Source organism: Oryzias latipes, chromosome 15 (genome assembly GCF_002234675.1).
Source record: "Oryzias latipes chromosome 15, ASM223467v1".
Taxonomy (NCBI): Eukaryota; Metazoa; Chordata; class Actinopteri; order Beloniformes; family Adrianichthyidae; genus Oryzias; species Oryzias latipes.
This window is the reverse complement of record NC_019873.2, coordinates 13,081,157-13,107,577: the sequence shown is the minus strand read 5'-3', so window position 1 is coordinate 13,107,577 and position 26,421 is coordinate 13,081,157. Positions and strand designations below refer to the sequence as shown.

Genomic DNA, 26,421 nt, shown 5'->3' with positions numbered 1-26,421 from the left:
AATTGTGAAAATCCATAACATTTGAGCTTTGCCAACAGAATATCATGGTCGATTACATCAAAAGCAGCTGTGAAATCTAAAAGTACCGCACCCACATATTTTTTATCATCCAAATGTGTTAACCAGTGGTCTACCATATGTACTAATGCCGTATTGGTTGAATGACCTGGTCTGTAGGCATGCTGTGCACTAGTAAACAGATCATTTGAGATAAAGTAATGTAGCATTTGATTAAATATCAACCTTTCAAAAATTTTACTCAAAACAGGGAGAACATGAACTGGTCTGCAGTTTGAAGCAGTAAACTCTGACTTTTCATCCTTAATTAGAGGTATAATTTTTGATTGTTTCCATTGGTCAGGAAACACACCACTGATCAGTGCTCTATTAAAAATATGACATATTGGTTTGTCCAAAACATTTGCAACTATTTTAAGGATTCTACCATCAATGTAATCAATACCTGGTGTTTTATCGTCAGGTAATGAGAGAAGCAAATCTTGAACATTATTCTCACTAACAGTGTCGAACACCAAGGAACAAGCTTTATTTTCCATTGTCAATTGAATATTTTGACAAGGAGAGCTTATATCCTGTGCTACCATAGAGGATCTCAGCTTTTCAACTTTGTTAATAAAAAAGTCATTCAAATGATTGGCAATATCAAATGGTTTACTGACACTAATGCCACCAATTTCCATATTCAAATTAAGAGTCTTTGTTTTTTTGCACATCAGTTCTTGTAACACTTTCCACAATCTTTTACTGTCATTCATGGAACCACAAATTTTTTGTCCAAAATATTCTTTTTTTTTCAAAAAGTTTAATTTTGTAACTTTATTCCTTAATATGCGATAGTTTGTATAATCCTCTACATGTTTAGAGTTGGAAGCCACCTTTTTTGCGTTGTCTCTCCGCTTCATGAGTGATAATAATTCCTCATCTAACCATGGAGCACTATTACTTTTTACCGTTCTTTTACGAAGTGGAGCATGTTTCTCAACAATCTTTCCAAACGTTGCCATAAAAATGTTCAAAGAAGCATTTACATCAATTTCCTGCACAACTGTAGACCAATTCGAACTTTTCATATCATCAATAAATAGATTGGGATTAAAATGTTTATACGATCTGCGATACATGATTCTTCCACCGGATTTAGGCATTTTTGTTTGCTTTGTAATGGCTATCAAATTATGATCAGAACACCCTACTCCAATAGAAACTGCCTGGGAGCATAAATCAGGAACGTTAGTGTAAATGTGATCTATGCAGGTTAATTTAGATGAATTATCCATAGCAATTCTAGTTGGTTGTGTCATGACCTGTTTAAGATTACATGTATTAGCCATTGTAATGATCTTTTCAAACAAAAAACTTTTTTTGAAAACCAGTCTTTATTAAAGTCCCCAAGAAGAAACATTTCCCCACATTTATTTGAGACCATTTCCATATTTTCACATATTTTTTGTAAGTATTCTGCATTGGAGCTAGGTGGTCTGTAACAACAACCGACCAGTGTTGGTTTACTAAATGGAAGATTAATTTGCAACCATATTACTTCGATGTCTCTGCTCATTAACTCTGATTTTAGGGTAGCAACAATATTCTCCTTGACATAGAATGCTACTCCTCCACCATTTTGATTCCTATCTCTTCTGTATAATCTGTACCCATCAACATTTAGCATTGAGTTTTCAAAAGTACTATCTAGGTGTGTTTCAGATAAGGCTAAGACATGAATATTTTCAGTCAAACATATTTGTGTGATTTCATTAATCTTGTTTCTCAAGCTACATATATTTAAGTGTGCTAAAACTATACCTGTTTTGTGGCCCATTTGCAACTAAACACAACACATTTGCATTAATACAAAACTTTGAACATACATGACAATAGACAGTTCTCTTGGTCATTTAATCCGATTATTGCCTCTGTTCATTTACAGGCCAGATAACAAGTTTGTCATACCTTAAAGGCCTGTTCACACCGGGACGAATTTCGCCGGCGATTTTCGCCGACGTTTAACGCCTCGTGACTAAACAAAGGGCACCAACGAGAGTGTGCACACCGACGCGAAAAAACGCCAGGCGTTAAAGCGTCAAAAAAAAAAAACGCCTCGGGTTCGTTTTTTTTTTTCGACGCGTCGCGTCGAAATCTACTCGACCAATGAGAACGGCGCTTTTGCTCACGTGTCTGGAGCTTCTGAAGTTACAGTAAAACACAACTTGGGGGCGCTCAAACACAAAACTGCCTTGCTGAGCACACATACCAGCGAAGAAGATAGACGCCAAGTAGCGTCTACACACAGCCGCGAAGCAATAATGACGGACATTCTAAAATATCCCCGAACCAAGCAGCAGTTGGAGCTACTGGTGCTTGAAATATTCATGTTTTCTTTGTTTGATTCTGACAAGCGTGTAAATACTTGCTCTCTTCTTCTGAGTGAAAAGCGACTTTCAGAAGCGTAAAGTTGCGCAGCGCACCTTGTGTACAGGAGTATTTCTGTTTTACATTAAGCGCCATCTAATGTCAGGGAATGAAATTGCATGTTCACTCCACTCATCGTCAGCGAAAATCGCCTGGGTGTGAACACAAAAGACGTGGCGAAAAACGCTGGCGAATAACGCCTGGCGAATATTCGTCCCGGTGTGTACGGGCCTTCACTCAGCTCTTTCCCCTTTTTCTCTGGCTGCTTTCAGCTGGGGCAGCAATTCCCTTCTCCTCTGCTGCACCACATCTGAAAAGTCTTCATTGACATATATACTTGTTCCCTTTAACTTTTTGGTTGAGGAAAGGATACGCTGGCGGTCCTTGAACCTGAGAAGCTTGACAATAATCTTTCTAGGCCTACGTCCTTCTTGAAACTTTCCCAGTCGATGTACTTTCTCAATTTCAATGTTTGAGCCATCTAGACCCAATTTCTCAGACAGCATTTGTTGGATCTTGATTTCTAATCCACCAGTGGTTTCTCCTTTTTCTTCTGCGATCCCATCAATTAGAAGATTAGATCTCCTTGACTGGTTTTCAAGATAGTCCAACTTATGAAACAAGTCCTCCATTTCCTTCTTGAGCTTTGCAATGTCATTTTCAATTGCTTTGATTTTTACATCAGTACCTTTATATGTAGATGTCACCTCTTCCACGATGCCCTGGGTGAATTGTAGGCTTGTTTTCAGTTCATGGACTTCTTTGATAACACCATCCAACTTTTTGTATTTCCATCCATGATGATCTGAATAAAACTCTTGAAGTTCTCTTGTTGCTGTTGTAGCATTTCTTTGTAGAATTCCTTTTGCTGATCCATTAAATGGCTCAGTGTACTCATGGTCACAATAGCATCCTCATCAAGCAATGTTTTACTTGGTTTGGGAGGCATTATTTCTCACTCACTCTTACCAAGATGTACCAAGGAAATATTAAAGTGAGGATTGTTTTTTAGGCCTCGAGGCCTAGAAGCCTGCAGCCCCAACGTGATCAATTGCAAATGTTAAAGTTCCATACAACCTCAATGTTGTTAGAATCTCCAATACTCAGTCCCACCACTGATGTCAACCGAGTATCAGCTTTATGTAATAATCTCAAAAAGGATTACGTTGATTTTGAGTAGATTCTGAGAGGCCAAGGATTCAGACAGAAGCCACGGCAGCCATCTTGGTCTGTGCACAGAGAGCAGAGAGAGATTAGATTAGATTAGATTAGAGTAGATTAGATTAGATTAGATTAGATTAGATTAGATTAGATTAGATTAGATTAGATTAGATTAGATTAGATTAGATTAGATTAGATACAAAATTCACAAATTTTGATGACAAGACTTCAGTTTGAAAAGTAGCTTTCTTAATAAAAGAGAATATCAATCATTGTCAGAGCAACAAAATGTTAACATTTACTAATTATTTTGTTCATTTAATAAATAAAACAGACACTTTTTGTTGTTCCTGTATCAGGGAATAGCTTGTAGAGTTTTTAGTTTTTTTTTTAGTTGAGTGGAAAGGAGCCTGCAGTCCTTCAGTCTTTTTTAAGGAATGAACCTTTTTTCCCTAACTTGGCCCCGTCTCATACCTGGTGTCTTCATAATTGAGGCTATACTCTCTCTTGAAAGTGTGAAATGATCCTCCTAAAAGCAACATAACTGTGTCTTTTGATGTGCATGCTACATCTAGGAAATAGCAGCTCTCACATGGACACAGTTGCCTGTAATAATGTTGCAAGGAAGAGAGTGTCTGCCTTTGTTGTGATGGAAACTATCCATCACTGCCATCTTCCAACTCTTACTGCAGGCGAAGGAAGCATTCTGGGCTGAGTGTCTTCTGCTGCCTGTCCAGTCGATAGTGATGTTCGGTCACTCTTCCCTCTAAAACTCCAAATACTGTCAAATTGAAAATATACTCTGCCCACTTTTTTCTGCTTTTTTGCACTGACTCTTCATGTCTGATACTTGATATGGACCTCTCACTGACATATACAGTCCCATTGATACACTGCAGTCCTAGGTCTTTTCTTTTCAGCATTAAACAGATACTAGAACAAAGGTGTCCAGGGACCTATTTTAAAGAGGAGCTTGAGTCTAATACAACCTGAGCTATTTATAGACTGTATTTATATGTATTTTTATGAATAAATATCAAAGTTAGCCACAAGAGTTGCATCTTTTTGTGCAATCAAAGCGTTCAGCTTCAAGATATTGTGAGCTACATCACAGATCTGACAAAAGGGACTTTAAGATCTGACAAAAGGGATTTTATTAACAACAACTGATATGATTTATAGATTTATCTTATCTATATTCTTATTAAATCATCCTGTAGGTTTATTAACAGACCTGTAGACTTTGTACTGAAATGTGTAATAAAAATGTGTTTGTTTTTGCATGATATAAATCTATTGAATCCAAAATCTGCAGTGAAACTATTTTTACATAGTTGGATTTTATAATAGTTTCATTGTTAAAATAATCGGAAATTATTGAATGAAACTCTTTAGTTTTATTCAATTTAACCAGAAATAAAGAAGGAAATTCTAAATATGTTAAATCAATTTTGCAAATTTGCTAAAGGAGTTTACTATAGAGTTGAAAGGATAAATTCTGTCCAAACAAATGGTCAATTTTTTTTCAAAACAATAGCATTATGAAAACTCGAAACACTAAGAAGAGCAAAAGAGGTTTAGTTTTTGACAGAAATAATCCATAGCTCATTGGAAATAGGATTGGTCACCTTTCTGCTTAGACCTTGACAGTGGAGTCACAGACAGAGTTTAACATGCAAAGACCAGAGCTCTGATGGGTTGGTGTTTGCTTCACAATGGTAGAAGGCAGCTAGGCTATTGAGTCCCCTGAAAAACAAAAAACAAAAAGTTTTTAATCGAACCTTAAATGGGGGCACATGAAAAGAATACAACCCGGGAGTGATGTGCTGGTGTGCATGAGGGTTCAACAAGCTAAACTGAGGTTTTTGCCCTGGATATGAGTGTGCTTGCACATGTATGTGCTAGTGGTACACAAACATAATCAATGGCTAGTCGTCCTCAAATACATGTGGTAGCAGCTAGTGCTTTATCCTCACCGAAGTCTCCATTCACACAAACACAAACCAGTTTGCTCCCTGCTATGTTTTTCTTTTTGTAGCACATCATGCTTTTGCTCCTAACTGTCTTATTACCTAGACCTCTGTGAAACCACTGGCTCTCAGATGCCTAATTCATTTATATGTGTTGTGTCCGTGCACACTCTACCACACACACAGAGAGGTGGGATGGCGCCGGGCCTGGAGCCTCAGTCTTCACATTACGTTGATCAGGAGGTGGAAACACAGTGATGAGCTTGTCTGATCAGCACGGATGAAGCAGCTCCTTCTACCACCAGTGCATCCCCATGTGCACGTACACACCACGCCTCCAATCCCAGTGCTGATCAGGCCCCCATCACTCTCTGTCACTCCACACTAACCTTCCTAATCAAATCCTTTCAAGTTTTTCTTACTGACCTTGAAGTAAAAATTCAGTTTCTGAGAATGTTTTTCTATTCAAATGCTAAGGTTAATTAAAAAAGAGAAATATATGAATAGGCCAATAAAAATATCACAATAAATAAAAGGCTGATGATATTCGCATATTGTGCGACCAGCACAAAAAGTGATGGAAATTCATGTTGGCCACACATAATCCTAAACTAAACCCTTCCTCTGGGTCCGTGCAGCCAAGTAAAAAGTTCAGGGCAGGCCGCACGAATTTCAAAAATTATGCGCAAAATAGACACTGTATAAAAAAATGTATAAATACTGTAAAAATATATACAATCATTTTGTCATTGAAACTTCCTTTGTGAGGATTGCTATTTAGGCAAAAAATTAAACAATTTAGACATTTAAAAGTTTCTCGATGAACAAACAAATAAAATTGTTTTATTACCTTACATTACCTTTCAAAATAAAAGCCTTTGAGTAAATATGTTTCTGTGCTGCAGAATCATTTCATATAGGATGCTTAACTTTTTGACGAGTGCTGTGCTGTGCTGTAAAACTGAATCAGTTTGCCTTCAATACTTTATCAGTTTATTCATTCTAAACCTTTCTTTACACACCACACCTTTTGTGTTAGGCTTGTTTTTTGTAGTTGTTGTTGTTTTTGTGTAAATTTATGTTAAAACAGACTTTATAGGGCATGTTTCCATAAAGTTTAGAGGTTTGTAATGATGGTGTGCAATGTAGCATTTGTATTGTGTCAGAACTTCTTACCTGACCTCCCGATCACTGTGACTTCCTCCCTGCAGTAAAAAGAACAAATCCCATTCCAGAGTGGGGGGTTCTGCCCTTTCATTCATTCATTCATTTGATAGGGACAATGCCCATTAATGAACATCTATCCAGACAGGGAAGGCTGTGACCATGCCGGATTAAAGCATTAATACAAATTTACTCCCGTGGTCCCTGGACAGAATGAAACAAAAACATTGGATAAGACATTGTATCACAATAAAAGCCCATCACTTGACAGTACACTACCAAGAGGTTTTCACACAATCAATGCATCAAGAAACAAACAAACAAAACAAATAAAAGTCTATATTTTAACTTGTAAAACATTCAAGCAGGACTAAAACATTAGTAATGCATTCGTTCATGTTGGACATTTAAAAAAAATCCAACTAGGAATGCAGGAGTTGTGATTTCTCAGGCACTCTGACTTTGTTGGTATCCCACTGTTATTCAAAGAAAAAGCCACTTGAAATGCTTAGAAACTGACAAAAGCTTTAATCAACAAAAACTTCCTGAAAACAAGTCAGTGAAAATCAAACCTGCTTGAATTGCTAAAACAGCATGAACACACCTGGACTAAAAGAAAGCCAAACATAATTTGATATTTACTTTACATTTTGAGGCAATGATTTTTGAAACTGCAATTGGGACTTCTGCATTTGTGAAAGGTTTTAAGGAGAACCTTCTCCTGTTTTAACTTTTCTCAGACATTTTTATTAGATTTTAAAACAAAAGGCCTCTCCAGAATATTTCAAATTTGTTCTCTGCATTCTCTGGTCTGTTGGAAGACCCATGACGGCTGAGGTTTCTAACATTAGAAGCTGGAGCAGAACACCTCACTCCACCAGGCCTTGATAGTTTTGAGAATTTCCACAACATTCTGCCAAATCCATCAAAGTAGCCACGACTGAGCCGGTTTTCACAGAACAGAGTGTGGAAAAAAAAGTTAAAGCGTTCTGATGTTGAAAGATGAAAGAACTTTAAAGGCTGTCAACAATGTTGACCAGGAGATGTTGCTGTAGATGTAGAAGAGCTGAAGATTCTGAGGTTCTCTTTGAGAATCCATCTGAAGACCAGAACATGTTAGGGGTTCAGGAGATAAAAGCAGGGAAGCAGATTGAGATGATCTGGACACAATGAGAAAAGGAACATTAATGAGGTAGATTAAAGGATGCTGAGGTTGGAGATAACAAGAAGGAGGCCTTGTATTGGCCTCAGTGATGATGCACAACTTGTAAATTAACACAATGTTTTGATGATCAATATAAAATTTTGAACTAAATTTAAAAATTAGCCCTGTAACAGACTGGCAACCTGTTCAGGATGTAGCCCGCCTTCGCCCAACAGTAGCTGGGATAGGCTCCAGCTTCCCTGTGACCCTGAAAGGGATACAGATTGTTTAGAAGACAGATGGATGGATAATTAATAAAATAAATAAAATATTTTTAAAAAATACACTATATTCCCGTATTTATTTTTTGTCAAGCTCAAAGAAAGGGTACTAGCTCTCCCTAATGGATGCTGGTTCCATTCATACTGCAATGCCTTATCTTGCATTTGTGTTGAGAGCTGAACCAAAGAAAATTGGTTAAATATGGGCAAGCAGGCAGGCAGGGCTGCAGAATGGTTCAAATCCTGGTTGGGTCCTTTCTGTGTGGAGTTTGCAAGTTCATCTAATGCACGTGTGGGTTTTCTCTGGGGCACTGCGGCCACGGTTCAAAAACAGCTACTCAGGTTGATTGGTGACTCTTGGATTGTCCTTTTAGTGTGAGTGTGTGTGTGTGTGTGTGTGTGTGTGTGTGTGTGTGTGTGTGTGTGTGTGTGTGTGGTTGTTTGCCTTTGTGTTGCCCTGCAAAAACTGGTGACCTGCCCTGGGTGTTCCTCACCCTCACCCCCAAGCAGGTTTGAAAATGGATGGAAAGGCAGGCACTTTACATGTTTCCGCAGTCTCACTTCTTCATTTCTGCTGCTTTAAACTGTTCTAACAAACTGACTGTATAATGTCTTCATTGTTTACTATATAACTGTAGTCCATTAGCAACTCATCTCAGTAAGCATTTTTTTGTCTTTTTTTTTGTCCTCCAGGTGTCGAGAGGGGTATCAGGGAATCCGCTGTGACCAATTTCTGCCCAAGACAGATTCCATACTGTCAGATCCAAGTAAGAGTCCCATTCTGCTCCTGCTGTCACTGTTGACCCCAGACCGCTACAGCTACAAAAACGTTTCCAACAGCACACACAATATAAAGAGCCTCTAAAATTCCTCAGTGTTATGTGTAGCTTTGTTGCCATGTTTCAAAGACTGTGTTTTGATGGAACAAACCTATTCTACAAACTCATTTGATGTCCCTCCTATGGAGAAAATACAGACTCACCTGATTTGTGTGTGCGTAGTTCTTGATTTTACACACAAAATGTATTGTATGACTTCCAAATCAAGAATTACGCACACAAAAATCGGGTGAGACCATATTTTATTTGTCTTTGATCAAGTCCATTGACAGAGAATATTTTTTTAACCACTGATTCTTGATCAATTTGCCATTATTTCTAACTGACATCATGCTGGCCCGAGTCCAAAACAACTCATATTTGGGGGACAACGGTTTTCCCCAATAAAAGAGAACTGTTTATGCAAACTGATAAAACATGTTTCAATTAGAAATGCATGTTCAATTTGAAGCTTATTTGTCAGTTTGAATAGGACTCCAGCACAAACTACATTCACTAATCTACTTTTGGAGTGGAGACACTTTTTCATGAGCATATTTGTGGCATTTCCATGCTTGGCAGGAACATCTGGAGGACTTTGTTGTTTAAAATGTTATAAATAAAATGTTACTCTGATTCCTTATGTTACTCTGGCAGTCCTCCAACAGATGATGATCCAACTGTTCTTCTGGAGGCCTGGAAGCATCTTTTTGTTAGTTACGAATCCAATTTTTGTATAACAGTTTTGCATAGATTTATGATGATTTGGGGCATTAGCTCAATGTCAACTGTTTTCTTTTTCTAAAATGTTTTTACATGATTTATTGCAAACATCTTCAAAATTTCAATCAAAAATGTGTTTTTCGAGATTTGAAACAAGTTAATGCAGCAGAAAAAATATTTGTTTAAGTAGCACGATAATGGGCTCACAAATGACAAAATGAGATATTACAAATTTTAGAGACCTGATGAGCACATGGATCGATCTGTCTCTGAGGAAATGTTATGTAATGTCTTAAGGTAAAGGGTCAAACGTATCTTTTTATATATGAACATTTTGACACATTCTACCTTTAAATGTGCCATTATTGACGTACAATGGAAAGAACTGCTGATATAGAGTAGCTTTCTTTGATATTTAAGTTAAAGCAAGGAAAACACCTCAATGACATTATCACACACTTTGTTTTCCTCAGCACCCTAGAGGAAAAAAACAAGTAAATTGTTAGCTATTTCCCAAATGTTGGTTCTGTTAAGGGTACAGGGTTGTAAGTGAATATTGTTTTGTTAATTTAGTTTTACTTTAACTGTGTATTCTTCATGTAATACTGTTAATCTGTGCCTGTTTATGTAATGCAACCTTGTGAAATGATGCAGTTTGTCCAGTAGATGGCAGTGGTGTTCCAGTTTAGACTCAACCAATCCTTTGTGCAGTTTCAGGAGCAAGGAAGCTAACCTTTTTCATCTTTATTTAATAAGTTGACAAGTCGGCAAAAAAAAGTTTTTGGTAGTTATCTTGCTTTTTTTTACTCACACATATTACTTACACATATGAAGGGGTGAATGTCACAAGTGATAAAGCATGAATGTGACAAAATCAGCGATGACAATGAAGGTGTGTGAAAAAACAAAAGAATTTGTCTTACGAGTCTTCTGAATTATCATTTTTAGAGCAAATGTGGGCATTTAACACACAAGGATGGACATCAGGAAACATAGCCAGAATTGTCAAACTAAAGGACGAGATTTTAAAAAGTGAAACTAGAATTTAACTAAACACATTTCAAATCTATATAGAAAGGATTTAAAGGTTTACTAATTTGGAAAAGGGTGGAGTGGGAAGTTCTTTGCAGCAATAACTGGTTACATTTATCATTCTTAGTTTGCTTTGATCCAATGTATTGATAAGTCACAGTCTTTGCATCTCAATCGGCTTCCATGGCGCGGATTTATTCCTGATCATTACCATCCTCTTCACTTCCAAAGAAAACATCAACATTTTCATCTCTGCTACCTCCATGTTTGTCTCCTGTCTCTTTCTCAGACCCACTGTCTCTGAACCAACATCACACTCTTTTGTCACACATCACACCTGAAACCTCCCTCGACCCATTCCAACCTGCTTGCATATGCCTCTTCACCTGTTTCCCACATGTTTTTGCTGCTCTAGACTCTTGACCCTAAGTGCCACCTGCCTCACCTCTGCTCCCAAACCTCCCGTTCCTCATTAGGTCCTCTCATTTACAGATTTACAGTTGTCTTCCTGTGGCCAACCTTCACACTTCTCCTTTCCATAAAAAACTTCCACCTCTAAACGAACCTCCACCTGCTCCCTGCTCTCACTACAGATCACATCTGTCATCTGCAAACATTATAATCCTCTGTCAGTCTCTCCATCACATGAAAAAATAATTGTACACCTTTCATTAAAGCCAATTTGACAGGTGACTTTATGATCCTGCAGGTGTCAACACATTTTTGACGGATTCTGATCTCAGAGTCGTAATCCATTCATTAGCAGCCGTTAACAAGAATAAAAAGACAACTACCTGTCACAGATAAACACAAAAATGCTTTGATAAATTGTTTTTTAGACTCCTTTTAACATCAACACCCCTTTAAACGCTCAACCAACTTCAACGTGAGAGAGAAAGAATTCCATCATGCTGATATATGTACACCCAGAGAAGATCAAAAGATGGAACAAGACAATAAGATGTCCTAAAAAGAGAGAAAAATGTATGTAGGAGTTTTAGAAAAAGCATGAATGTTTTATTCTGGTTCGATAAATGAAAGTATTGTTGGACACTTGAAAAGACTTGACTTTTCCTGCTGCTCTGATGACTCATTTCTAATCTGCAGCTTTTTCTCTCCGTCAGAGCTGACAAGTAGCATTTCTTTTTTTTCTTTTTTTCCTTGTTCTTCTGGCTGTGAACCGCTGAAGTCCATCACGCCTCCTTTTCCTTTGCCTCTGCAGCTTTAACCCTTGTGCTATCCTAGGCACTGGGTCATCTAGACCCAGTAGACAGTGTGTTGAACCCTTTTTCTTCAATGATTTGTGATCTTCACTGGTGTCCATGGATTACAAAAAGGTTCAGAGCACTGTCTAGTGGGTCTAGATGACCCAACTCCCCATGTTAAATCTGCCTAGGATAGCACAAGGGTTAAAGAGAAAGTCTCAACAGCAGAGAACAAAAAAGACTGACTAAAATGTGGGGGAAACGTTTTTTTCTGTCTGTGTTTAAAAAGTCAGAAACTTTATACAGAGTACTACTTAACTACTAAATAAATGATTACATATAAGTGACTAATTTTAAATATTTGTAGGTAAAGTGACATCTGATACCAGATTCTTACTAAATGTATTGAATTTCAGTTAACCATTTTGTTTATGTTTGAACATTTCTGTGTTTATTTGGTAAGACTGATCTCTCATAAATACTTTATTCTACTTAAAGCTTAAAATAAAAACGTAAGTTTGACACCATGGCCTTTTAAACATCAACATTTTTCTGCACTGCAGGGGGCAAATTTTTACTTATTCATGTAAAACAGGATTTTTGACCCATTCCTAACTCAAATTGATGCATTTAATAGATAATCAAAATCATTGGAAAACTCAGTGGACTCATTTAAAGATATTGGACTTTTACTACAGACACACAGACAAAATGTAAAAGTTAAAATAATTACATAAAAATTAAATGCATAAATGTACAAATATACATATGCAGTCATGTTTGACCTCGGACCAAAATAGCGCAGGTTTGATTCCCACCATGTGTCAAAGTGTCCTTGGGCAAGACACTGAACCCCACATTGCTCCTGCTGGTTATAGGTTGTTTGACATCAGTGTGTGAATGGGTGTGAATGGGACTGTGACTTCAAAGCGCTTTGGGCCTTCTAAGAAAGATGTAAAGAGTTATATAAGAATAAGAATATGTGTAAAATACACCATTATGTACTGTATACACAGGTATATGCTCAACATGAACATGTCAGCACAGTGTAATCAGGACGCCTGGGAGTTTAACATAGTTATTGTCCTTGGAAAGAAGCCATTTCTGAATTTTTGTTTTAGCCGTATTTGAGCATTTTCTAGCATAAAACAATTTTCTTTGTATTTCGTACATAGTGTGTAAAACATTAAGTCCTCTCAGATTTCTCACAGCACTCTATTTTGACTGGAGTCTTTACAAAAATTTCAGATCAGGTGCATTTCCTCTTGTGTCATCTTTTCTAACATTGGCAACATGATAGTGATCGGAAGAAACTACCCAGAAATAGTGGTTATACATGATGGACTAACTATGACACACAATGCTGTTGTGCACTGTTTCTAAATGTATCTGTACCCCCCCCCCCCCCCCCCCCCCCCCTTCTCTTGTTCTGCTGCATGAAACAACAGATCATTTGGGGATTGAGTTTATGGGTAAGTATTGACTTTTTTTCTATGAAATCTGCATGACTGCTGACTGACCACTGTGAACGTCACATGCTGAATTCCATTGTATTTACACAATATATATTGAATTTGAATTTCGTTTTGCATATAAAATAGTACTCTGTCCTATTTGTTTTTTATTTGCACACTTAAACACTGCATAATTAAAAAAAATGAGTGTTTTTGCTTGCACTTTATTGAAGTAGGATTAAGCTTATACTTTCTTCAGCACTTGTGCTCTGAGCTCACTTCCTTCATTCCAATTACTTATGAAATGTCCCTTCAGAATACCAATGTGCTCCAGTCTCCTTGGAAACGAGGCTGCTGGGTGTTGTCATGGAGTTTCTGTGATGTTGGCAATTGCACCAGATGGATCGCTCATTAGTGAATGTGTAGATTTCTGCAATTTACAGACAAGAGTTTTAAAAGCATCTGCAGAGGGCCAATTCTAAACGTGTTAGATGAGGTCCTTTCAATGATTTCTCTTTTTCAGACAGACTCACATGAAGCTCAGATGGATGGATGCTCCTTGTCTTTATTGCCAAGCTCCTCTCTGCTGTACTTGTCTGTTATTGAAGCTAAAGGGTTAGCTCACAACATGAATGCCTATTAATAACAGTTGTTTACTCTCTCATTTGGCATTATCCATAAATTTAGAGACAAGAGTACTCAGTACTTCAGACAAATGAATTAACTGTTAATTGCTTTTTTAGGGAGCCTTCTAAAGCTATACAAGCGTGGCAGTCACAGACAAATTTTTTCCATATAGCTCTGTTTTTATATTTATTTTTGGTGACATTTTTTTTTGTTTTGTTTTTTTCAAAACTGTTGTGGTTGCTGCAGTTTCTTTGCTTCATTAACATCTAAATTTGTACAAGTGTAGAAAAAGATGAGCTCCATTCACACAGATGTGTTGTTTGGGGCCTTGTTTGAAAGGCTGTTCTTTTTTTAATTTAAAAGAGTGACTGAGTGACGTCCGGTCCAACACCAAAGATTTTCAGACATGTTTGAAATTAATAAAGTTTGGCCTCAATTACAAAAGGGGTTTATTCAGACATACCTTTGGTTTGTCTGAAGATTAATAACCCCTCTTGTTAAAGTAAAATATGTCCAACCCAAGAGGCCCTCAGCTCTCATCTGTCTGCCCAGCTGTTGGACAGGACAAGTTTAAAAAAAAAAAGAAAAAAAAAAAAAAAAGAGTGACTGCAATAAGTGCATTATATATATATATATATATATATATATATATATATATATATATATATATATATATATATATATATATATATATATATATATATATATATATATATATATATATATATATATGTATACACAGACACACACACAATGTGTGTGATTAACGAATATGGATTTATATATGTATGGGCACAAAAAGCTGGCTGTCATGTCAATATTTGGATGTATGGAAATATTTAAATTGAATTTAAATATTTATTTAACAAATAAATATTTAGTTACAAAGCATAAATGTTTTGTTAGGGAAAATAAATAATTAGGTGAGATCTAAATATTTAATTTGCCGACTAAATGATTCATTTTATAAAATTAAAAATTAAGGCTACAAACTAAACATTTAGTTTGTAAACTAATGATATAATTATAAAAAATATACTTTATTTTAAATAAAATATGTAGCTTGCTAACTAAATTTTACTTAGTAAATGTAACATTTATGAATACATGAATTGAAAGATGAAAAAATGCTTTTTTTTTAAATGTAAACATTTTTTTTCTCCTAAAACAGCCTAATAACCAAAAATATTGCTGTTAATATTTGACTCTGCAGCTTTACAGAAGGCACCCCATAACTCCCAGTTTACAGGCAGTTCTAAAGTTTAGGACAAACACATGGGAAACCCTGGTTTCCCAACACACAAGATCCACAAACACAACGAGGTCCCACTCTGATAGAAATAAAATACACAGAATACAATAAACAGAAAGAAACAACACTAAATACAGCCAAAGCCATGACATTTACAAAAAGTCATATTTGTTTTATATATTTTTATTGTACAATCAAATAGTTTTAGACACTACACGCAAACGCAAAAATGTCCCAAAGAGCTGTTTTGTTCCAGGACAGCTTGTTTGAGTGGCTGTACATACATTTTCTTTGAATTTTAAAGCGAAAAAAAGAATAAATCTCAAAGCATTATTCAGTCCTGTATGGTTTCCCTCTGGTCTAGTGGCTCATTACAAATACCGTCTCAGTGACCAACAACAACAACATGTCAGCTTCACCAGAAAATATTTTCCATACTTCCATCACTCATGATGATATCTTGTCTTGATTTGTGCCCTCAAACATTCATCACTCACCTCTCCACAATGTGTTGTTCAAAGATTAATCTGGTGTCTTCCCTTGTTTTGTATCTCAACAGAAAGCAAAGCTGTGTACAGGAGACAGGTGCTGCTGATCACATCCATCGCCATGGCAATCAGCCTGCTGGGAGTACTGTGCATGGCTCTGTACTGCAGCAACAAGTGAGAACAGAAACTCAGACAAGCACATAGATTTACAGCACTCTGCAGTTTGATCCTTAGAGCACAAAGGGATACTACTGCTACAGAAACTTAGTTTTGTCAGTTCAGACTGAAGGGTTCTGAGTGTAACCAGGTCATGACCAGCACAGGCGTAACACAAGGGACTGTACTTGGGTACTTCCTTTTCACCATTTCTTTAGCAGAAATGCAGTTTTTGGTGTTTCAGATATGGACAACTATAAACTACTAGGCCACTTTGAAACATGGTATAGAATAAATCATCTGAACAAGACTACTGTGGTTTTAGGAGGCGCAGGAACGTGTCCAACCCTTTTCCATAAAGAATGAAAAGTGGAGGTTGGTGTTGACCTGAACAGCAAAATGTTTTTGAGTCAGAACAAGACAGAAAAAAAAAAAAAAAAAAAGAACAAGACAGAACAGTGGTGCTGTTTCTAAGAGGAGACAAAGAAAATTGTACTTCATAAGGAAGCTTGCATTCCTGAATGTTTGCAAACTAAAAAAATAAATTCAGTCTGCTTTGAGGTCTTTACAGACACACGATATTCAAAATTAATGGACTTGCTGTGATTTTTCTTTTTTAACTAGTGCATCATTCCATCATTTTAGGAGACGTAGGGAGAAACTCCAGGCCCACCTGAAGGAGAGTCACAACTTAAAACGCTACACTACGAATTCCCACACTGCACAAGACTCCAAGATGAGGGCCCCCAACACAAATCTGCAAATGCACGAGGTGACTACAGAGGAAATTTGCTTTGTTGTGCTTCTGTTGCATGAACACACCCCAGACATGAAGATTAAAAGTAGTCTCTATGTTTTTCAATAAAGAAAGGTCTCTCTTGTTGCCTGATGTACTTTATCAAAGTATGATAAAACTAACTGGCCAATAAGTAATTTGTCAATGTTAAAATGTAAATGATATCATGTCTTTGTTTGTGCCCCCAGTACTGTCCGTCCTCCACCTCTCGGCCAGGAAACATTTGTAATTCCGGCTTTGTCCACTGCAATGTTGCTACTGCACCATGCAGCAGTTCCAAAGGTCCATTGAGACAAAACAGGTATTTTTATGAGTACACACACAAAATCCCCCTATGACAAATACAGATGCCCCCTTTGGCACAAAACACTTAGGGGCACATTTTTGCACTGCGCTCCTTGGAACGTATTACCTTTAGATATTGTCCACATTATGGTGCAAACTTTTAAAAAGAAAAAAAATATATTTCAAGCAACATCTCAGAATAACAACCACTTCACAATAATAAGAAGTAGTGTGAAAACTTACTACAGCTATGTCCAGGTGTATTAGTATAATGCAGGGGTCAGAGATTAAAAATAAACATTTCAAGTTTTTAATTTTAAAAACACTGCCAATTTTATAAGAATTCCCCACAAAAAAGTATAATACAGGGAAAGCATGTATAAGCCCTTTTCAGGACTTTGACTTAACTCCAGATGTCTGCTGGTTTGTTACATAAGAGTATTTCTACTGTTGAGTCAGCTCTCATTTATTATTCAAGGGTTCTAAAATAGCAAACTGCATTTTTACAGCTGGCATTTCTATCCGTTAGAGTCCAGAACAGGCCCCCTTACAAGGTCTACTCACCAATTTGCAGGATTTGAAAGGCAGTTCTCCATCCTGATGAGCAGCTGCAACATGTCTCTTCTAACCAGGCTTGATCCATTGTAGGCTTGAAGGCTGCCACAGTACTATTACCAGAACCTTTTCCAACGGAACGCATACATGCCTCTTTGGGAAAACATTAACAATCCAGTAATTCTCCCTTTTATTTTATTTTTTGGGATAATGAATATATATATCTTCAGTCGAGAGTTTAGCTCTGCACATCTGTGGTCATCCTTAACTCCAGGTATCATAGCAGAAGTACCCATACCTTAACATCCATGGCAACAAGGACCAGAAACAGGCGCTTCCAACTAAATTTCCACCGAATTCAGACTGGAACGGGTGCCAGGGATTGAAATGCAGCAATCGAGCCTGAATTAGAAGTCGTTTGTTGGAAAAAATCTGATGTTATTCTTCTCAAAATAGTATCACATGTTCTAGAAACAGTGCCCTTTTGTCTAAGAGATCAACAAGAAAATCAGCTAGCTACGGTGGTCCTGAAGTGCAAATTGCACTAATGAGTCACTCAATCCAAACACACAAAAGATCACAAAACAATTAAAACGCAAAACAAATAATAAAAAACATTACTTTTTAGAAACTCCAGAAACTAAACCCAATTCCAATAAAAAGGAAAAAAAATAAATGTCAAACGTCATCATCCAATTAGCAATGTCCCCTAATACCCACCTTTTCCAGTTTCCTTTAGTGTTTTGTTTGTTAACATTTCATTTTGATTTGTGGAAATGACTTATGTTTTTGTTTTGCTTCATTTTTTTGGAATTGGGTTTTGGTTTCTGGAATTTTCCTTTGACATCTAAAATTCAATGGTCTTTAATATTTGTTTTGCTTTTTTATTTGGCGCTGTGATCTTCTATTTTATTTTTATCTTAATTTCTTAAAAAGCCCGTTCATTTATGCAAAAGACCAAAATTGAGTTAACACTCACAAGTTCTGTACATGTTATGAATTCAAGAACAACTTTATTAAGAACAACTTTATTAATCCCCGAAGGGAAATTTAGTTGAATAATGTGAATAATAATATAATGTGAATAATGTGCTCAAAATCAACAGAAATACAAGAGTCCTCTTCTGTCCCATTGACATTGAACACAGAGCACAGCTACTCCGCACCTGTAGAGGAAAATCATCATTAGAAAGCTTTAGTTTTCACAAATTCTGTTCAGATAAGGTTTTGTACAAACATTGAAAATATCTGCTATGGAGGTATACACCTACTACATACATTGGTATATTTAACACACACTGTTTGAAGTGAAAACATGTTCACATTGCATGCTAAAGTTCATTTTTGTGTAACCCTTGTGCTATCCTAGGCCCTTTAACATTGGGAGTTGGGTCATCTAGACCCACTACAGTGCTCTGAACCTTTTTACTTCATTGATTTGTGCTCTTCACTGGTGTCCATGGATTACATGAAATCTTTCCACCTTTATCCACCTTTGTCATGGTAGGGAGAACACGTCAGTGTAAGGGTGGGGTCATCTAAGATAGCACAAGGGTTAAAAAATCCGGACAGAGTCACAGGATTAATGTCTTGGTTACCTGGTAACCATCAGAGATGGAGATATCTGGACTCAATCTTTGTTGAGGCAGGTAAACTCACTGGCTCCACACGCCTGCCTCTTTGCACACATGACTGTGAAGAAACAGACCAAGGAAGGGTCTTATCAACCAAGGCTTCCATATCCACAGTGGAAATCTTGCACATATGACCAAGACATCAGCTCAAACTCTATCTTCAGCTGGAACTGGATCATCATCACACCTGTTAGTGGCACTAGGAAACACCACGCTTGCATCCATGGCAGACAGGTGCTGCTCACTAAATACCACTTTGCTCCAAACGTTGTTCAAGAGTAGCAACTCTCTAATAAAATGTTTCTGGAAATGGGACACACCGTAGATTATTGCCCAAATGGACCTAAAGGAAACCCAGAAGGTGTGGTTAGGTGCACTAAATCTGATCTGGGATTCCAGCAACCCTATGACCCTGAATGAGATTAACCCTTGTGCTGTCTTAGATGACCCCACCCTTACATTGAAGTGTTCTCCCTACCATGACAAAGGTGGATAAAAGTGGAAAGATTTCATGTAATTCATGGACACCAGTGAAGATCACAAATCATTGAAGAAAAAAGGTTCAGAGCACTGTTTAGTGGGTCTAGATGACCCAACTCCCAATGTTAAAGGGCCTAGGATAACCCAAGGGTTACATAGATTTAGAAGATGGATGTTCAAGAGGTTTTTGAAAGACTGGATATTTTAACAAACATTTTTTTATGTCAGTGTTTCAAAAGTGATGCTTTTAATCTCTTGTTTTATTTGACTGAATGAAGCTTAATGTGTGAAAGTGTTGCACAAATTCTCCAGATCAAATAAAGGTTAATAAATAAAATCAAAACCAAGTCAGCAGGTTGATGTTTCACCAAATTTTAACAGTTACAAAAACAATCTATATATTGATGTAATGTGGCAGCTTTATTTTTATTTATTTATCTTATTTCCTCTCTCTACAGAAGTGGCCCTTTGCTGCATAACCCCGATCAGAGAAAAAGGCCGGCCCATTGGTCGGCTGCTTGCAGGACTCCTCTCAGAGCGAAGTCGATCCCAACTGGAGAATCCAAGTATTCAGGCCCCACCTACCAGCACCTTCAGGAGGCAGATCTTACTGAAAAAGAAGCAGAGGTACAGAAAAGGTGAGCATTTATGGAAAGCTGTTTCAGTAAAAGAAATTATGCAAAAGAACCTTAAGAGGAAGAAAAAATAAATCAGGAGTCCTACATGTTTCATTTCTTTGTGGAAATATAAGTTTACTGCCTCAATATTCTCTGAGTTATTTCAACCTATCCAGTATCTGCATGCACCTGAAGTCTCTTTTAAAAACTAAAGGGTTTTTTGTGCTCTTTGACTCTTCTTTGCTCTTTCTTTTAAGTTGCTTGCTAAAACAGCTAAAATAACAACATTTTATTTTAGACCTGTAGACTAACTTTCATGATCCGCAGCACATGTTTTCGTTAACGTCACTTTAACGTCAAATTTTCCAAGCCATGTAAAAAACATGAAGTGCCAAACATTGTTTTTGTAAACCTAGGTCTTCTCTGGAATCTGTTTCATTTGCATGAATTTTCACCACAGAATTGCAGCAGTTGCTATGGTTACGCTATATCGAGGGTGTGATGAACCAACCACGTATAAAGTTCTGTGTAGAATAAGAAAAAATATGCCCATTGTGGCTGAAGAACGAATGGAGCGTTTTATTTGTCACGACGCGGATGCAGAGAAAATCCAGGAGGATTTCCAGGATCTAGAAGATTTCCCAAACTGTATGAAATAATATGCTCTATTATTGTTGAATTATTTGCTGTGAAATTATTTGAACAGTGACTTGAAATCATGGAAATCGGTTAAAAAAAGGAAGTAAAAAATAAAAAAGACCTGAAAAAATGTGGGTTTAGCGTATTTAACCCTTGTGCTATCGTACATGACCCCACCCTTGCATTGGGGTCATCTAAGATAGCACAAGGGTTAAAGTGCCTAGGATAGCACATGGGGTAAGAATGTGCACCACGTGCCTGGGGTGAACATATCATCAAGGGGGGGATCATGGGACCCCCCCCATGATCATGACCCCTTTGTGATGAGGAACCATCACAACGAAAACCTTCTGCTTCAGGTGCAGTTTTACAGATGGCTGACCACAAATGAACCTCAATCTACAGAAACTTTGTGAGAAGTTGTGTTTTGTAAAAGACAAACAGAAGGAGAGTTCAGCTGGATTTATGACTGTGAAGTGAAATGAAAGAAAAATATCAGATTTATCTTCCAGCCACCTGCTTGGCTTCTTGCAAGAGTGTTTCTACTATGAATTCTTCCATAAGGTGACTGAGCTCAAAGCATGACTTTTTCACAGTGAAGTGATGAACCTAAATAACAATTTTCCTCTTTTCTCTGTTGTTTTGTGTGTTTTCTGTCTTTATCCAGAGACCAAATTGAAGGAGAAAGTCAAATAAGGCGGGGATCACTGGCACAAACGCACACTCCTCTTTCCACTAAGATTCTTTCGTCTTTGCCTTGGTGCGGCCGTGCAGGGCTTCCCTCGGATCTGCGACCTCACCCGGAGCACCCTGACCCCACTCCTCCATCTGACGGTCGGAGGAGTACCGGCCTCTCCCAGAACCACTCCACCTCTCTCCCCCTTTGCTCCTGCTCCATTCCTGTCATCACCTCAGTCCAGTGTCACCACCAAAACGAAGTGTCTTGTATGCAAACGGGCGTTGCCCTGGAAACCAACTCCACATCCTGCAAGGAAGCTAAGAAAAAGAAGGCAGTTCAAGCCAGGCTGGTTTCCTCTTCCTGCTCGTTGTCTGAAGGCCACAGGCAGGATGAGGTGGCCCTGCTCCTGGAGGAGGCGCAGGAGCAACTCAGGGCTTTGGCACTCGCTCACAGGAAGCACAAGGAGGGCGGGATCAACAGCAGCGAGTCCACCATACAGGTGGAAGCAAGAGAGACAGTTTGCTTTCTGAACCTTAACGCGGGAAGGCCAAGCGGGCCCGTCTGTAACGGACCCACTCAGATCCAGTTACTCAGTCCCAGTCTACCATACAGAGACTTGGGCCAGCTGGGCCAATAAAAGAACTGATCTAGAACTTTTGGTTTTGGTCCAACACTGTTTGAAGAACCCAGATGTTCTGTTTCTGTGGGGTGTGGTTAAAACTGCAGAAAATCGCTAAAAAAAAAAAAAAGACATATGCACACTGAATGAAGACAAGAGTACAAACTCTTGTGAAATGGCCACCTTTACTAATACACACCAACAAGACATGCAAACAAGAGGAAAAACTCATGCATTTTTTTTACAAAAAATAAAAATAAAACAAACAAACAAACAAGGGAAACCCTTCTATTCAGACAAAAAGAAACCAAATAGTCTGTCAAATCTATGGTGTTTTTATTGTAAAAAAATATATAAATTTATAAATATCTATAAATATATGGGTATTATTTTATGGAATTCAAGAAGTCATCAAGTCGAAGACCACAGGAGCGACCCTGACACTAATTTTATTCTCTTATTTTCTATTTATCCCTGTTCTGGATCAAGTGGGACACATTTTTTGGAGGAAGTTTCCTTTTTTTATTGGCTCAGATGAGGAAAATCGATGTCTGCTATCTGAGCCCTGAATGTGATTTCCACAAAGCAGAGTGAAGAATGTCCAGGAAGGGAGCCACAATGTGAATTTTATTCCCTATATCTTAAAAAAAAGAGAAGGAAAGAAAAACTCACTACAAAGCCAAGATTTGTGTTTGAATCTGTGTTTGGTACATTATTCTAAAAATTTAAAAAAAAACTTGGAAGTGGAAGAATAAAAACAGCCACTAAGCAGATCTCTGAACCAGATGCTTTGTCTACTGTTACGGTTACACGATGCACAGACACACACGTTCCCACAAACCTGTGCGTTTTGGGTTTTTTGGTTTTTTTTGTTGAATGAGTGAAGTGCAGGGCAACAGCGGTCTGAAAAGGGGAACCGCTGGAAATCACCTTATTTGGTCGTGTTCTCCATTTTTGTGTTACAAATGAAGATGCTGTTTCATGACGGTGAGGTTGATGGGCATTCCGTTTGGTTTGGGTATTAAAACAAGGAAATAAATGTTGAATTCCAATGTAAAAGAAATCTCTGTATGACTATTTTTTGTTGTAAAAAAAAAAAAGGCAAGCCTTGGTCTTTAGTGGATTGCTTGAAGAATTTCTTGTTAAAACATAAATGCCTGAGTGCATTAGTCTGGACTCCTAATAACTATTGAGCTGCTGAAAGAAAGCTAGGAGCAAATCCACAGATTATATTATGATCAAAATAATCCTAAAAATATCATAAATGGGTTTTTTGTGCAACCAACTGGAAACCCAAAGTACAATCAAAAGTTATGAAAATGTCAAATTAAAAAAAGAAAAATCAATGTGGCACCACAGTCAAATTGATGGGTAACTCTAGAATGTGCATAGAAGATATTAAAAAGTGCGAGTGTGGCCCTGTTGTGCAAGAAAGGTGTCCACAAAAATCTTTGCAACTGCAAGAAAACACGTATGTGCGAAGTATTCTGCATAAAACAAGATTCTGTGCACAAATTTAATGTAATGCGCTGTTTTTCTCCAAATGGGTAAATAATAATTATGAATATATTATGCAGCTTTCTAAAACTTTTCATGTTCTGCATTCTCTTATTATTCCAAGCTTATCTAAAAGAAAAAAAAGTAACCTTATGTAGAAAACAATATGTTATAGTTGGTCAAATGAATTTTTTAGGTGAAAAAAACCCTCATTTTATATCCAAACCCGTGTGTTCTCGTTGCTCCAACCACGTGAAGGAGGAGCTTCTGTTTGCAGCTGGCTCCATCCAGGACGACTAGAGCAGTTCTTTGTCTAAATTCAGCTTTAGTGGTGCAGCAATGTTCCAGCTTCGTTTACGGTTTCCCCTGATGAGAACAGGTAGCTGGATGCTCCTCTCCCTGTGCGAGCTTTGGATGTGAAGCTGCAGAATATGAATCCATCATCACATCAACCCTTGTGCCATCTTAGATGACCCCACCCTTACATTGACGTGTTCTCCCTTCCATGACAAAGGTGGATAAAGGTGGAAAGATTTCATGTAATCCATGGACACCAGTGAAGATCACAAATCATTGAAGAAAAAAGGTTCAGCGCACTGTCCAGTGGGTCTAGATGACCCAACTCCCAATGTTAAAGTGCCTAGGATAGCACAAGGGTTAAAGACTTTCACACTGAACTCAGTTCACAGGGGGGAAAGGTTGCCTTCCTTATGGAAATGAAGGGCTATCCACCCTCCAAAAAAAGTGAGGTTTTAGTAACAGATCTTTGCAGCTTTATGGCCCAGTAATTGTCTCTCCAGGTGTAACAGGTGCCTGAAGCAATGGACACCCTGGCCATATGATGTTCTTGAACACACTTATAGTTCAAAGAGTTCACACTGGACAAACAAGGAAGGGCTTCTTTTTCTACTGTCTACTAGCGCATGTCCAACACAGTTGGAAGAGGTTTGGTATGAAATGTTGGTGCAAATCTTGCTCCAGACTTTTTCTTTCACACTTCTGTTCTGATGTAAAAAAGACTTGGTGTTACATAATTCTGGCTGGACACAAACTGCAATTATTAATTTATCTTCCTTGAATTTTCAAACGGTTGACACTTTTGTGAGATAAAAGGGAGACCATCCATACATCTCTACCAACTCCCAGTCTCTGATTGGTCAAAGCTCGACCTGGTGTAACCTTTTTGGGTTTTGAAAACAGTTGTAGAAACTTGCATAGCTACACAAGAGATTCGAAACACACTTTTACATCAACTTTTCATTGACAGTGGCTGCTTGATTGGGCGTGTGAACGCAGCATTAACATTAGGAAAAAGTTCTCTTCAGCTTCTTTTGCAAGTCCAAAGAGAGTAAGACAACAACTTCTATACTAAACTATTGATCTTAATTTAAAGCATAGGGTTGCTTATATCATTTCTGGGTTTAATAACTGATAACTTTTTTTTTTGCGTCACTTCTGGTGTGACCAACCATGGAAGCTCAAGTAACATCTGGGTGTGACAAGCTCCTCCCACCTTTGTAAAAATTCTGCTTCATTTTTGCAGGGTGTTTTTCTGTGCCACACAGGGAGGTAAGTACCAGTGAAACATCTCACACTGCTTTCAAAGAACCAGAGAATACACCAGTAACTTAACGATTAAAACTTTTGATTCTCCTGAACTTTCCCCAAATATTCAGGTATCCAGTCGGCCACATGGCCTAGACCTGAAGACCGTCTTTGCTTCTATAGACAAAAAGAAAGTTTATGTCTTTAGGACAGATAATATTTCCTCAAGCTCTCAAGTAAAGGGAGCTTGGATTTCAAACAAGTTTGTTTTTTATGCTATGTCACTTGATCAAACATGGCACTGACAAGTCTTATCTTTGCAAGTCAGGCTAAAGCATGACTCAGCAGAAGCTGGGTTTGGGGAAAGGGCGTCTAAAGTTTAAACAAACAGGCTTCTCACGGCTGCGTCAGTGGCGATTCGCCCGTCATGATCGATTGCCGTGCTGGTGCAGAGTATAAAAAGTCAGGTTGGAGGAGCTCATCCGTCAGGTTTGGAGTCTCCAAGAGAAATTCTGAAAAATGAAGTTTCATCTACTGCTGGTGCTGCTTCTGCTGCCGCTCTGCTCAGGTACAAACATCTGCAACTTTGGTAACAAGGTTGGAAAAAACGTTTGGACTTTGGAGGCCTTTTTCCCCACAGATTTACAGAGATAACCATTTTCTTTCTGCTGGAAGAAGGTAGTTATCACACTCACTGACATGCACATACTTGCATTGCAGCGGAGGACTTTTTAATTGAGTGTTATGGAGAGGACTACTTCATGGTCAACAACCTGCTGATGCAGTGTAGAGGCAAAGTCCAGCAGGCCTGCTACACCAGAAGTGAGTCCTCCACAACACATACTAAAGTTTGGAAAAAATAGATCTGTTGCATTGACATTTTTCTTTGTGGGGGGGTCTCCAATGTATTCTCCATTTTCAGGTAACGGTGAAAAAGGCTGCACTCGGTTGGAAAACTGCTCTCGAGCAGGGTGGAGGTGTTGCTACACCGACCGCTGCAACGCCGGGACATCATAACTGGGAAACTGTAAATGTTCAGAGGGGTTTGGGTTCAAACGTGTGTCAATCCACAGAAAATAAAAGTGTTTTTGGGCTGGAAACGTTTGTGGAAGATCTTTGATGATAGGATTACTGCAAAAATCAACCAACCAACTCCATGAAGGCTGTCCT

General features: G+C 38.0%; 1 protein-coding gene and 1 long non-coding RNA gene across 5 annotated transcripts in view; both read left to right on the top strand.

Moving 5' to 3' along the window:
* The window catches only part of LOC105355769 (pro-neuregulin-3, membrane-bound isoform), a 269,668-nt gene extending 247,303 nt beyond the window's left edge, over window positions 1–22,365 (top strand). Inside the window, exons 3-10 of one of the 4 annotated variants that reach the window (XM_020709402.2) lie at window positions 8,844–8,917; window positions 13,377–13,400; window positions 15,821–15,923; window positions 16,530–16,677; window positions 16,890–17,002; window positions 20,114–20,293; window positions 21,424–21,475; window positions 21,579–21,696. In XM_020709402.2, coding sequence (XP_020565061.1) covers window positions 8,844–8,917; window positions 13,377–13,400; window positions 15,821–15,923; window positions 16,530–16,677; window positions 16,890–17,002; window positions 20,114–20,293; window positions 21,424–21,475; window positions 21,579–21,590 — 706 coding nt within the window. In that variant the 3' untranslated portion in view covers window positions 21,591–21,696. Of the gene's footprint in view, window positions 1–8,843; window positions 8,918–13,376; window positions 13,401–15,820; window positions 15,924–16,529; window positions 16,678–16,889; window positions 17,003–20,113; window positions 20,294–21,423; window positions 21,476–21,578 lie in introns of all 4 variants that reach the window. The other 3 variants (XM_020709401.2, XM_011484245.3, XM_023963089.1) reach the window with 3 other exon arrangements.
* A 3,280-nt stretch (window positions 22,366–25,645) lies between these two features.
* On the top strand, window positions 25,646–26,351 carry LOC101175589. The gene is made up of 3 exons (XR_177503.2): window positions 25,646–25,819; window positions 25,972–26,073; window positions 26,174–26,351. It is a non-coding gene; the product is annotated as an uncharacterized LOC101175589 (long non-coding RNA).
* The last annotated feature ends 70 nt before the right edge of the window (window positions 26,352–26,421 follow it).